This window comes from Onychostoma macrolepis, chromosome 09 (assembly GCF_012432095.1).
Source record: "Onychostoma macrolepis isolate SWU-2019 chromosome 09, ASM1243209v1, whole genome shotgun sequence".
Classification (NCBI taxonomy): Eukaryota; Metazoa; Chordata; class Actinopteri; order Cypriniformes; family Cyprinidae; genus Onychostoma; species Onychostoma macrolepis.
The window spans coordinates 28,340,548-28,356,132 of NC_081163.1; the positions used below are offsets into that span (position 1 = coordinate 28,340,548).

The 15,585-nt window shown below is 36.0% G+C and overlaps 1 protein-coding gene across 1 annotated transcript in view; it reads right to left on the reverse strand.

Annotated features, from left to right (window-relative positions):
* ptgfrna (prostaglandin F2 receptor inhibitor a) overlaps nt 1-15,585 on the reverse strand; it is a 30,121-nt gene that overhangs the window by 7,645 nt on the left and 6,891 nt on the right. The window contains exons 4-6 of the mRNA XM_058787839.1: nt 7,851-8,273; nt 2,685-3,089; nt 988-1,095 (exon numbers count right to left, since the gene is read on the reverse strand). Coding sequence (XP_058643822.1) covers nt 988-1,095; nt 2,685-3,089; nt 7,851-8,273 — 936 coding nt within the window. The remainder of the gene's footprint in view (nt 1-987; nt 1,096-2,684; nt 3,090-7,850; nt 8,274-15,585) is intronic.

The following is a 15,585-nucleotide window of genomic DNA, read 5'->3' on the forward strand; positions in this document are numbered from 1 at the left end:
CTGCTAAATGCTCTTTATAAAGACACAATTCAATTTTCTGCCTCACATAACTGTGCATACAGTATTCATGAGTAACTATTAAGCAACAGGAAGAAAAAGAAAAGATGCTTTGTCACTCCAATGCAGGATGTGACTCAGGGTGTAAAGTTCAGGTGATAATTTCCAACTGGTTCAAATTAGTTTATAATATCAACTGTGAGTAACCATAAAAAAAAAAAAAAAAAAAAAAACACACCCACATGAACAACGGCATGTGACTTTGAAGAAAAAGGAGACTAATAAAGAAAGGTGGACATTAGGTGCTGATAAACAAACTGAATGTAGATGCCTTAAGAAGTTAAACATGGATATTCCTATTAAAACATGCCACCTAGACAGCCTACAAGGTCAGGCTGGACTAAGGCAAGAAACTGAGCAGGAATGAAAACACACTAAAATAACTGATGAAAAGCTAAAGTGTTTTACAAAAAAAACCTTTAAATAATTAAAATACCAAAGAAAGCACTTGGTTACTTCTGAGATTCTGTTCCTTTTATACATCACAATGTGACATGAAATGAACTGGGAGATTTGAGTTCACTGGGGATGAATCTCAAAAAATCTGTCAGGATGGAACATTAAATATTTCCAAATATTTTCCCCCCAAATTCTGCACAGTAAAATCGAATTCTCTCATTACTTCAATGTGTCCAAAAATAAAGATGAAGTGATCTTAAAAAGCATTTGGCCATAAACCACAAATAAAATGAAGGAATATCATTGAATTAGACAACAAAACCTCAACCTATTTGATGTAAAAGAAAGATAAACAAAAGGTTCCACAAAAAGAAGTTTGAAAATTGGAGAAAAACTCCAGTGGCATTTATTTGAATGCCATTTAGCGTGATTTGTTTATGCTTAGAAATTAATTTATCTTAAACTTTCTATAAACTTTATACGTATTACATTAATTACAAAACATCTAGACATTACACAAACAGTACTTGCCAGTGTTTGGAGAAGCTTCCAGGATGGATATGATGCACTTCATTTGGACTGTGTCCCCCGGTAACACATTGTTTGCTTCTGAATGAATGGATATGTTGAATACTGGGCCTGCATGAGAAACAGACATTTGCTGTTTTAAAAGACTAAATTTCAGAGTCAACTGGATGTTGAAGATTTAAATATTTGTAATATTTCTAAATATTTAAAAAAAAAACAATTTATTCAACCTTTCGTTTGAATTCATACACTAACAGAGAGAGAGAGAGAGAGAGAGAGAGAGAGAGAGGCTCCCAAAACTCATTGAGCTGCCTTGCTATCCACTGCCTAAATAGTCTTTTAAGGTAGGATACTAACCGAAATTAAACCTCAAAAGTGACTGATTTGTAAAACTCTATGTGCTACAAAAGAGAGACTTGCCTCTTAATTGATTTCAAAAGTTTTCCATTAGCATGTTTCCAAGTTAATGATGCAATACTGCACATAAAAATATGTAGCACACACAAATATTGGCTACAATGGTCCATTTGAATTAGTCTGGACTATTATTATAGATACTTATCCATAAATAGATATTAACGAATGAGAGATAGAGAGCTGCAGGGATGACATTTTTTATTACCCAGAAACAATTTAATATTTTAGCACTTCCGGTTCTATCATCCTGAAGTTAATGGAATTTTTAAATGGGCTTTTGGTTAAAAGCCTGACAGTCTGTGGTCAACACAAGCTCAAGATATTTTCATGCTTTATTCTATGACATAATATACATCATTAATACCCTCTTGTGATCTTTGCTTGTCATGAAAAAGGTGGTTGCTTACAAGTGGCTAAATGGCATTACAGAGGTCGGTAGAGACATTAAACATCATGTCGAACAGGTAAACTCATTTACTCACAAGTCCACAGCCTTATTGTGTTTAATCTCGCTCTTGCAAACTATTCTAACAAACTTTCAGGGAAATGATTTATAAAAAAAAAAAAAAAAAAAAGAAAGAGTTGTGGGAATCTATAGTGATATGGTAAAGTCATTAGACTGTGGTGTAGTTCATTTATAGCCTTTTTACTTCTGCCAATTGGATTTAGGCTATAAAATTCATAAAAGTTGTGCTCATTTGTGAAGATTATCACGAGGAACAAAGCATGTAAGTATCATAAACTTTTGCTGATCACAGAGCTTATTTCCAACAATAATCCAAAAGCAATTGGAAAAATCCTTTTGCATTTTTGTTGAAGGAACCAGGGTGATGTGAACAACTGGGCTGTCCAACAAAACTGCAACACCACTCCAGCACTCTACAAGTATTTTTTATAATCAACATTTTACTTGTTTTGTCTGCAATCTTGAATTTATTTTTCCCATTATGGGATCACCTTCACTGTGAAGAATACATGTGAATTTGGCCTTAGTTTAGCATTTGGAACAAGCTTTCACATGGGAGCATGTCTGTGATGTTTTAAAATGCTGCCTATGAACGAAAGAGAGTGAGAGATAAAAAGTCTCTGTAGGCAGCAGGAATCTGCCCTGAGGGAGATACTATAGAGGTCTAGTCATCCAGAATCAGACAGAAAGAGGGAACTACAGAAAGTGTGTGAGAGGGTAACATGACCTCAGCTGTAAACATACCCTACAGGCAATTAAGCATCATCCTTTTGAGTTTTAAAGCTCACTGAGTCTAGTGTAGTTAGCATGACAATACCTGTGTGTACAAAAGCGATCTCAATCTTGTTGGACTCCGCACTGACGGCTTTGATCCAGTCTTGGCTCTGATCTCGTGTCCAGGCCGTGACGTCACAATAGTAGAACCCACGATCTGTGACCTGGGCCCCATACAAACGGAAGCGGTACTCGAGCTGCCCGGTCTTCTCCAGAACCACGCTGTCAATGCGGCTCGGCTCGCTCCACTCCTCCAGCTGCAAAACTGAGTCCTGGCTAAGTGACAACACTTTGCGGGACTTTCCTCCCAAGATCTCCTCAAAGCGGATGAGCACTGAGTAGCCGGGATTCTTCAGGTTCTGACCAGTCACCCGACAGCTCATCTCAAATGTGGATCCACCAGTCGAGGCTTCTCTCACACGATGGGCTACTACTTGCAAAACTGGAACTAAAAAGAAGATCACATAAATACTCAAACTATTGCAAAATTCAGTTTGAGTACAATGAAATAACTTTCCTCAGAGCTTTACCCATATAATATAATTTTGAGCAACTTTTAATTAATTTTTTTTTAGGTATTTATATTTTGCAAGTGTTACACAAATCATTTGTTTTTCTATTTCCCATACACACATCAGTATCTGCTGCAGACCCCTATTTGGAGGCTCTGCTGTCAACTTTAAAACATTTATTTGTTAGAGATTTATTGGAAATACTTCAAAATTATGAGGCTTCATCTGAACATCTGATCATATTTTGGTAAAGATTTGACTATTTTTAGGAGCAGCTTCAAAATATAGTCATAGTAAATAAAGTTTCTAGATAACACTTCATGTATAATAAGCTGAGAGAGCTAAAGGATTCAAGAGACCAAAATTGCCATCAAGAAAGTTGAGACATTCCTCAATTAGGGGTGTGCGATATATCGTCTGCGATAATATCGCAATTGTTTAAACGATATGCGATTTGACATTATCGAGTATTTTGCAAAAACCATTCAAAACACACCTACAGTGCGCACGCATTCATTACGTGAAGTCTAGACTAGTGCGCGTGCGTAGAGTGTGTTCTTTCACTGCACTTGCACTACATTTAGAATGAACACAAAATTAAAGACATGGGGGCAGAAAATGTATATAGGCTATTTTGTACCACTTCATATAGCCTACTTAATTTCACACGAAAAATAACGCTCCAAAAATGACCATGATTACAAATGTGATATTGATTTTTTACAACAGTTCAATAAACAAGAGGTTAATTGAGAGGCTTATGTTTTAGACACCATATTTCCTGTTTTTGCTTTATTTCGACAACAAAAATCACTCCAAACACAGCCACAGCACTGTTTTGCGTCTCTGAGCAACATGAGGGCGTTTCGTTCCTGCATGAATCAACCGTTTGAATGATTCGGTTCAATCGCAATGACTCGCTTATTAACAGTGACTTGCTGCCACCTGCTGGCGATTGTAATTTCACATTCAAAGTATCTTTTATTATTTAAATAATTTCAAATACCGGTATTTAACGTTTTGTGTTTAATATATCAAAACATGATTTATGCATTTGTAATTGCAGGTTAAAAGCATTCATGTCTTGCATTAAACACTGTGTAAATGCATCTAAATGCCACTTCAGATGCAGCTTTTGTGTTTCTCTGCATTGCAAAGATGAATTTTGTTGATACCGATTTCATTTGCTTGGTAACAGCCCAAAAGTCTTATTATTCTAATTCACTGATTAAATGTAAGAATTTGACTCAAAAGATAATGGACACTTTAAGAAAAAAAATGGCTTTATAAAGGTAAAAATGCCCATAAAATGTAAAAATCAGTTTAATCTCATTGGAAAAGATTAATTTCTATCAGTGTGAACTGACCACTGCACAGAATATGAAGAATATCAAAAAGTTCAGGAGTCGGCTGTCCACGACAGTCCTTAAGGTACCAGCATGATAACACAGCAAAATATCGTCTAATTATCGTTATCGATAAAATCCCAGAAAATATCGAAATGTTATTTTTTGTCAATATCGCACACCCCTATCCTCAATTAGTGCCCCAATTTCCTTTTTAGGATTTTTTTAGGATCAATCCTTATTTGGTGGTTGCCACCATGTAGATTTCATCAGTATCAGATATAGTTTCAGAACACAGTGTAAGTGAAATCAAGGGTGCAATGGAGAAGGTCCAGACCAAGACAGAGCAACCATTGTGAGCTAAATCTGTCTTCACATAGAAGACGCCATCACAAAACACAATTAAAGCCATTTACTCTAATCTCTTATTGAGAGCTGAAAAATGAGAGACATTGGAGACTTTCAAACATCAAGCTATATAGTGCGCTAAGTGGTACAACTGTCACAGTTGCTGGGAGCACTTAGCTCATGGGGTAAAAATGAAATATTAGAAGAGTGACTGCAAATCCTAAAAACAGGCTGGGTACAGTTAGTTAAATGCAGTTTATCGGACTTCTACTGGACTATTGAATATCACCCATTCACTGCTATTATAATGCTTGGAAGAGCCAGGACATTTTTTTAATATAATGCTGATTGTATTTTTCTGAAAGAAAAAGAGTCATATGCACCTTGGATGGCTTGAAGGTGAGTAAATAAGGTGGTAATTTTCATTCTTGGGTGAACTATCCAACTAACTATACTCTATAGCTTTCTCTATTCTTTTTCTATTCTATATGTTTTCTTTTTTTTTATTATATAATTTAAAAAAAATCCTTGCTATGTGTACTACGTTAAGCTAACTGAGGCTTGTTATAGCACTTGCATATTATTGCTCTTACTTTGATTGCATCCATTGTCCTCACTTGTAAATCGCTTTGGATAAAAGCGTCTGCTAAATCACTAAATGGAAATGTGAACTATCCCTTTAAAATGTTAAGTGAATGGAATAGAAATATGCATTAAAGCTAGCCTAAATATTTCAAAAACACTAATATTGTGCAACAATTATTTTATCCTAGACTTACAGAGCTTTAATAATAAAGTTGTAGATAAAGAACCATTTTCTCAAAAAATACAACATTTAACACTTGAAAATAGTTTCAAATAGTAGGTTAATTTATATTCCATCTTTAATCAGCATCATAAACTAGTGATATTCGACTAAATTGGCTCCTAACAGAAAGGCTTGTAATAGGAGTCAACTGGTGTAACCGGTTACACCACTTGACATTTCAAATTTAAAATCAAAATTTGACATGCGTTATCATGGACACCTATGTAAGTACATGGCCTTGGTGGGAATATTTCAAATGTAATTTTTAAAGTTAATACTCATTTTCATAATAATGATGAACTATCAATGTATTTCTGAGGTCGTACCATTTGACATGTATACCTAAGAATACCTGACCATACCCTAAAAATGTCAAATTATAGTTAATAATCCTTTGCATGTAGCAGTTAGTATCACCAGAGGTCCTTCTCTGTGATATAATTTCCTGTCACATGATCTTCTTGAAAAATATTTTTAAAAATGGCTCCTTGAATGGTGGTTACACCACCTTGACACTCAAGGAATTTGACTTGACTCCCATAATTCCCCGAATTAATTCTAATATTGAGAACAATGGTGATCCATTTATTTTTATTTACTATTAAATAGTATTAATGTACGGTTATGCCAAACTAGCTGATCTGGTGTTTTATTGAGAATTTCACCTTTTTTAAACGAGATCAATTTTTTGGTACTGTAACCATAAGGTTTTTACGCTTACACCACATTGACATTTTTGCAATAATCCCCCAAATATTCTCTCAAAATGAATTCAAACAGGAAATTTTAGACTTGTCCACAAAAAAGAGAATGTATGCAAATAATTTGCACATTTATTTTGAAATTTTATCCCTTTTAAATTGTATTAAACCATATGGACACAAAAAAATTAGCATCACGTCATTGACCCATAATTGTCACGACTGTATTCCCAAACAGCAGGCATCCACCTCCGAAAGCAATGACAGCACTTATTGTGTTTTGTCTTCTAATTTATCATATATAAAAATTGCGTCATTGGATGGAGACATAGCTATTGTCTTCTGTATTACATTTGTATTTCCACAGAGTGATGGTAAGGTCTTACAAATTTATGAATGAACGTCTCGTTTTAAAATCTTCCTGGTCTGCTGACATTTGTTATGACATCCGCTTTGTACATTACAATGCACACGATAACTTTCTATAACTCTACAATAAGTAAATTCACTTCACCAGCTAATTACTCCTCAACAGTGACGCTGTAGAGCTACTGCAAAAACAGAATTTCAAAGAGAACATTTTAAAGATGGTTGCACACGTTTCTCTGAGGCATAAGTCCAATTTATACTTCTGCGTCGGACCTACGCCGTAGTCTCTACGCCGTAAGCTGTGCGTCGGTTTTCATTTATACTTCTGCGTCGTCGTCCGCATCGACGTGCAGTCCACATGCAGACCGCTAGTCTGCAGTGTCCACGGGCATGTTGCTTGTGAAGCCGCAGTACCACGGCAAAAGCCGAAGAAGCATAGCCGTGACGGCGGCAAATAAATATCAAATCATTATTTAAAACTACAAAAAGGAGACAACAACGGAACAGGAGAAGACGGCATTCTTTCAATCTCCACAAGGACGTGTACCACAGCAGATCAACATTGTTTGTCGCGAACAACTAGTGATGTATAATGCTATGTAGTATAATAAATGATAAGACACTTGTTCTTTGCTTTGTTTTATTTGAAATAAGAAGGTGTAACATTAAACTATATTACAGCGCTCATAAACGCACACAAATCTCAAGTACATACGGAGGGAGGGGTTCTAGCAGACCAATCACAGCGCTTGCGGTCTGTGTAGAATTGACGCGCTGTTAGATTTTTGGAGAGGTGCACGTCAGGTAGGGCGTAGGTTACCGCGCAGCCCTGTGCGTCTCTGCGTAGGCTACGGCGTAGGTTCGACGCAGAAGTATAAATTGGGTTGGTCTATAATTACAGAATTTTGTTAGCATAAAGAGCAGTAACAGTACAAGAACATGAATATGTTTAACAGGACCAAACACTTGAAAATGTGTTGGCCAAGCACTCGGGTTTGCATACTTGCTTAAAGAATGTAAGTTAGTGAAAAAAAGTTAGTGTTTCATGGCTAACTTAACCAAATTATATCTAACAGACCCAAAAGGAAGCTTCACAAAAACAAAGGCCCCAAATTTAGAGCTTACTTTTTGGTGTCCACTGAATAGTGACAGGCGCTGACTGGACCTCCTTCACTTTTTCCCATCCACTTCGCTGAGTGGGCTTCCATGCAGTTACCACACAGGAATAAGAGCCCATGTCTGCGTCTCGAGTCTGAAGCATTCGCAGAATGAAGATGTTAGACTCTCTCCTGGTCGCTGCTATGTCCCCACTGTCCAACCTCTGCTGGTACTGACTGTCTGCAATCAGCGCTCCTTGTTCATTCAGGGAGGCTATAGTGATTTTCTTCTGAGATACATCTCCAGGCGTGTTTGTAGAGTAAGACCAGGTCACGCCCAGGCGGCCGTCTTGGAGGTGGAGGAGGTCGACCACCTCACAGCGCAGTTCAGTGGGCTCGCTTGTGGACTGAGGGTTCAGAAAGGGTGTAAGGGTCACCTTGAACTGCAGATCTGTGAGAGAAGAAGGGAACATAAAGACAATCAGTCACAGACTGCGAGATATAAGCAACTTACAAAAAACATTTACCTGCATCTTTTAATGAGATTTCAAATGTATTGCCCAACCCATTGGCCAGCCAAACAGACAGTCCCACCTCAAACCCTTACCACTATTCATCAAGCAAAGTAATTTTTTAATAGCACCACAGAATCACAGCATTTACACTTTTTGGGGAAATCAACTCACAAATGAAGAAAAAAAAAATTAAATAAAATTCCATCATTAGTCTAATTTCACAAACCTGTCTTGCAACTCCACTCTGATTTTAACTTAAAATTAACAAATTAATTCAATACGGATTCAATGATTCACTTCAGTCACCCCTCAAAGTCATTACTAAAGTCCCCACATTGCATTATTGGAGTATTGATTGCATTAATGTTGTTCTACTAAAAGAATAATGAAACAAATGTATCACAGTTTCCACAAAAATGCAGCACAACTGTTTTCAACATTGATAACAAAATTTTTTTTTTTTCCCTGAATGATCATGTGACACTGAAGACTGGAGTAATGGCTGCTGATAATTTGGCTTTGCCATCAGAGGGATAAATCAGGCTACATTTTAAAATATATTCAAGTAGAAAACAATATTACTGTTTTTACTGTATTTTTAAGTAAAAACAGCCTAGGTGAGCATAAAAGACTTTTCAAAAACACAAAATTTGAATGGTAGTGTATGTATGTAAAGTTGTTTACTATGAATTGTTATACATACATACACACACACACACACACATACATATATATATATATATATATATGTATATGTATATGTATATGTATATGTATGTGTGTGCGTGTGTGTGCGCGTTTTTGTGAAAAGTCAGGACATAGATTTGTATAATGACAAAGGTATGACATAGGTATTACAAGGTGAAGTGACTTCAGGACATTGACCCATGTCCCCACTTTTCAAAACGCTTATAAATCACACAGAGTGAGGTTTTTTTGGGGAAAGTTGAAATGCACAGTCTCCTGTAAGAGGTAGGTTTAGGTGTAGGGCAATAGCACATACAGTAATTACAGTATAAAAACCATTACGCCTATGGGATGTCCCCACTTTTCACAAAAACGAACATGTGTGTGTGTGTATACACATCTAAGTGAAAATTATTAACTTTTTTTTTTCTTTGTGTTCATTTAGTGAGCAAATTTTTAAATTGCATTTTATTTCTTGTTATTAACAGGTTAAAGTATTTTACTTTTTGCATTAAACTTTTTGAATCTTGGTTCCAAATGACTTTTGGTTAAAATGTTTGTGGTCTCTGAATAAAAATAATCAATTGCCATTCCAGATCGAATGCATCTCAAAAGTATGAACAACACTACATCATCAGGTGTCAGGTATATCACCAATACATAGTGTCTGCAGAGGCATGGTAGTCGACCTAGTTTTCGTCTCTGGATAGGAAGGGAAGGGCAAGGGTGCACATTCTCTCAATTTACAGCTGTCATTGTTCAAGCTATGATAAGCTCACACACACACACAGGGCTGGCTTTGTGTATTTGACACCAGGCCAGCTCACTCACTGCCACTGTAGTCACACATTGTGCCCAGCTGTTGTGTACTTTGAGAAAAGACACCTGTTTGTATGGTAAGAAAACAGTTCTTAGTGCTCTATTAAAAGTACTGTACTCCTAAAGACAAAGGACCTGAACTGACAAAATTAGTCTCAGCTGATGCTTAACCAGTTCCTCTACTCCTTATCTTAAACTGACCCATATCACATAAAATGCATGCACTTCCTCCAGCACGGTGTAGTCAAAAACATCTCACAAATCAGCTATCATTGTGGTAAAAAATGTAAAAAAAAAAAAAAGCTTAAACAAAGAGGCCTGAGCCTTGTGCACATTGCATTTAGCGCTATTATGTAGTGTAGCTTTAAATAACCTGCTACAAGGAAATTCCCCCAGGCTGAATTCACAGTTCAGTTAGAATATGCAAAACACTGATTAACATTTAACGTTGAGCGAGAAGACTTCAAAAATAAAGCAGCATGTTGCACAGAAATCCTTGACATGATTCTATCACCAGCGGCAAAAACGGGAAGAAAAAAAAAAAAAGAAATGAAAGAAGCCAGGAGTGTGCTGGTGCTCTGCAAGCACGCAATGAAGAGTATAAAAAAAAACTGAACAGAGAACTCTACGATTAACAGTTGTAATGTTTCACAATGAGCCATCAGAATGAAAGACAGAGGAATGCCTCAGAAATGAGGCCTCAAGAAAGCTCAAGAGAGGAACTTGAAGGGAGGACTTTGCTACTGCCACTTTATAGAAGCACATTCTCTCATAACAAAGCCAAGAAATTAACCTTCTCAGATATGTTCTTTCCCCAGTTACGGTCCACTCATACAAAATATTATATCATGGAATAAGACATTTCATGTCACTGTAATGCCTTAACATCCAAGTAAAATGTGCTAGTTGTCCTGTGGTGAGGACATCTTGAATGTAGATTAAATGTAACATTAGCAAAATTAGTGTAGGGTTTTTTATTTTTCGACAATCTTAATGCTGTCTGTAACTATTTTATGTCTAGGCAAATTGGCCAATTAATTTGAATTTTTGCGATCTCATTCATATGCTTTCATACTATTCACATCAATAACTTATATGAAAACGTAACCTCGGAAAATAGGTTTACCTGTGAGACTGTGTTGTATGTTTTCAGCAATATCTCACTATTAATAATTAATTATCAGTGAGTCCCGACTCATGTGAAGCAACTCACAAATTTACTGTTTCATTCATTGTTCAATAATTGAACAATCTGCTGGGAAACCCTGAAAGAAATCCCTGTAGTTAATCAGGACAGGAGACCTGAGAAATTTAAAGATTAATTCATTAATTAAAAAATATATATTATTTTCTACTTCTAGTGGGTGACACCTGTAACTGAAAGAAAGGTCCAAGCAAATTATGCTTACTAAAATTAAAAGATAACTTTTCTGTACAGAAGCAGAATGCAGGAGTTTAACAGTCTCTTTCTTAAGATGAAGACACACCACTTTTGCAATCACTTTACTAATCCAGAACCATAAACAACGATACTTACTTCAAAGGAACATATCTAATTATATCTGCTCTATAGCTTATATACTAGCTTATACTTCTAAAATAGAAATTGCATACTGCAGATGGCTCTTATGAAAAACAGTTTTTCCTTTGTAAGCTGCTTTGGATAAAAGTGTCTATTAAAAGAACAAATGTTAATGCACAAAATAGCCTTGAAATATCCTCCAGTGTGACATGCAAAACTATTTGAATAACATGCCATTTTCATGAATTCATGTTGTACTTTTCAAAATTTGTTACAACACACTTAAAATGAGCTAGAAAACCAAGTTTGCCAGCTTCCTATATAGTCCAGCCCTACTTTACATACGTAAAACACTTCTTGTTTTTTTTTCTCCTGCTATCATATGACACTGCAAAGCCTTAGAAACGGAATCATCTTCCCTTACTTTAGTTAAGCCACTGTAACTGTCAAGTACACCAGGAAAAGAACTGGATCAATCATTCACAGACAAACAACAGGTTAGAGATATCCATCTCCGCTGAAACCAGTGAACCATGCACAGACACACACTCTCAGAAATAAAGGTACAAAAGCTGTCACTGGGGTGGTACCTTTTCAAAAGGTACAGGTCTGTACCTAAAGAGTCCATTTTGGTACCTTAAAGGTACATATTAGTACTTAAATTGTACATATAAGAACCTAATAGGTACAAAAGTGTACCTTTTGAAAATGCACCGCCCCAGTGACAGACAGCTTTGGTACCTTTATTTCTGAGAGTGCACAGAGTTAATTTACTTCAACGTTGAACTGAACAAAAAGAAAACTGATTTAAATGTAACATAGATATATGGAGGAATCTTTAAATAAAGTCATTAAACTGGTTTGTGTTTGATCAAATATGACTTGCTGCAACACTGTCACCAAGATCTGTTTTCCATTTATGAGGGGTGAAATGCAGTGTACTCAGATAGGGCAGCCAGTGACTGTTTGCTTGGTAAACTTCAAACATCCCTCACACATTGTAGCACTGCAGTCTGGAGGCCGGTAAGAGGGTCGGAGATAGCATCAGGGCCAACAGCAAACAAAACTGGCTCAATTACCCACAAATGCACCGCTGTTAAAACTTCGTCCAGTACTTTCTGTGGTACTTTTGACAGCAGGCATCTAGTAATCTTACATGGTTTAAAGGTGAAGTAGGGAAGGACAAGGTAGAGTATGCTGTGAGAGAAAGTATGTTTGCACGTCTGGAAGTGTTTGGGACTTTCTACTCCCTGAGAGAGTTTCTAGTCTTGTAAGTCAGAGATAGAAACCAAAAAAAAGTGATTGTGCCAGCAAATGTCATGCAAACTTATCTCTCAGTTTTCCATGCATGTTGTGTTGTCAAACTACAGTCATGGCCAAAAATATTGGCACCCTTGGTAAATATGATCAAAGGCGGCTGTGAAAATTAATCTGCATTGTAAATCCTTTTTATTTTTTATTTTTATATTTTTATATTTTATTTCATTTATATTTCATTGTACACATGGTGTACTTTTTATCCCTGTGTTCACCAAACCCATCTTGAGTGTTTCCTGCTAAAAAGCTCATTTTTTAGTTTCATCTGACCATAGAAGCCAGTCCCCATTTGAAGTTCCAGTTGTGTCTGATAACTGAATATGCTGGAGTTTGTTTTTGAATGAGCTAGGAGAATTTTTCTTGAAACCCTCCCAAACAATATGGTGATGTAGGTCCTGTTTGTAGGTGCTGCAATTCTCCAGCTGTGGTCCTTGGAGTCTTTAGCCACTCAAACTCTCCTTCTCACCGTGCATTAGGACGATATAGACACACGTCCTCTTCCAGGCAGTTTCGTAACATTTTATGTTGATTGGAAATTCTTAATTATTGCCCTGATGGTGGAAATGGGAATTTTCACTGCTGTAGCTCTTTTCTTAAAGCCACTTCACTAATTTGTGAAGCTCAATTATCTTTTGCTGCACATCAGAAATATATTCTTTGGTTTTTCTCATTGTGATGGATGATTAAGGGAATTTGGGCTTTGTTTTCCCTCCTATTTATATTTCTGTGAATATATTTCTAATTTTCACAGTCGTCTTTGATCATATTTACCAAGGGTGCCGATATTTTTGGCCATGACTGTATATCCAGCAAAATCTAAGATGGTGTGATCTGCACACCAGAAAGAATGTGGCCAGCCACGTTATCTTGACAACAAATGGGAGGACAGAGGTGAAATAAATCATAGAAAAACGACGGATACAAACCAAAATGATCACATTCATCAAATATCATATAACCTCAGAAGACTCAGAAGGCATACATCTGGATTACGGACTTCTTGTAATGATACTTTTGGTAACATTTTATTAAAGGAACCAATTCTCACTATTAACTAGTTGCTTATTAGCATGACTATAAATAACATATTGGCTGTTTATTAGTACTTATAAAGCACATATTTTGCTTACATCCCTAATCCTAAACTTAACAACCACTAGCTATCAATAAGCAAACCATTAGTAGTTTATCAAGGCAAAGTTGTACTTAATGGTTTGATAATAGTGAGAATTGGACCTTTAAATAAACTGTGAACGTATTTTTGTCATTTTGGAGCTACATTGGGCATCCTTTGACATTCTGACTTTGAATAGAATCAGTCATTGCCACTATTTGTAATCCCTCAGGGCCTCTTTACAACTTCAAGTCAAGCTGAGATAAAATGAACACATTTACTGAAGTGAGAGCCACATGAAAGAACTTGGATAGGCAGGAGCGCTTTTAATAAAATACTATAAAAAGGTCACAGCTACAGTCTAGAAATCCCTTAGAGTCTGCTAGCATTGTTCGTAAGGTTTCATAATAACAGGGACTTAGAAAGCAGCATTGTCTCCTGTCTGGTGTCTACAGGCAATAATTTATCTTACAAATCCCAGCATAAATTAAAAAGAGTTAAAGTAATGGTTTCTGTATCCCAGACAACCATGCTAATCTCAGGCTCAGACGGCAAACCTATAGTACATTTTCTATTGCATATTGCACACAAAATACAAATACCAGAGTTAACAGGTTTTAATCAATCATTTAAATCATATAAAAATGTGTCAGGTTGATATTACATCAGTTAGACAATCTCTTTTTGTCTACATGTTTAAAAAGTTTGATGATAAAAGTTGAACCGAGTCTGCTGAGCATGCTCAGTTTGATCACTGATTCCTATTTCTGCAAAAGTTGAGGCAGGACAATTCCACCTGATTTATAAGTATGACTATGGTGAGTCACACACATCACAGTGAGTCTTTACTTGATTTGAGAAGTTTTTTTTGTAAAACTATAAAACCTAAACTTGAAACTCATATACTGAATATGCCCACTGGCAAGCATTGTGGCTGGGGGAATTACCTGTAATAACAGCACGCATCAATGTAATGTGTGTTTGGTCAAAACATGAATTATAACTTGCTTAAGAATTAAAGTATAACATCTATTTAACGTAGTTTTAAGTATTCCTTAATTTACTCAACTGCCTACTAGAACTCTTTAAGTTAATACAAATCAAAAATGCTTTCCAACTGGTAGCATTATTTTTTTAACTGAACATTTTAAAGTGTAAAGGATGTTTGCTTCCTAGTCAATCAAAGAATGCCCTCTAAAACCAGTGTGCATCAGCTGCTCACTACAGACCAGAACAGTCAGGTTATGGAAATATACCTACCAGTTTAATTTTGTCCTTAGAGAAACTGATTTAACAATGCTTTCAAGACAGATTTACTACCAGCTCTGATGTTAAGAAACAACATTCTGCAGAAGGCAATTACCAGTGTAATTTTTAAATTTAATAAGTAAAATTAACTTAAACACCATCATTTCTGCTGGAGAACTACATTACCCATATTCCAGAAGGAAAATCAACCAGTGACAGAAGTTGCTGTTGCCACTGAAATGGAAATTGTGGCAAACGTGTTCAGCAGTGTCTGCCTACTCCCAAGAAATATTGCAAATAATGTAATCAAGTATCCCTAGACTCTTAAAACTACTTTTAAGCTATGTTATTTTATTTTTTTTATTGCATCAGCTGATATATATATATATATATATATATATATATATATAAAAATGGATGGGGAAAAAAAATAAAAATAAAAAACCCTTTAAGAACCAAGGCAAGGCCACTAATTTAGGGGGAAATCACTGTTGTGCTTTATATTATCTTACTGGAAATGTCATTACAACTTCTTCACAAT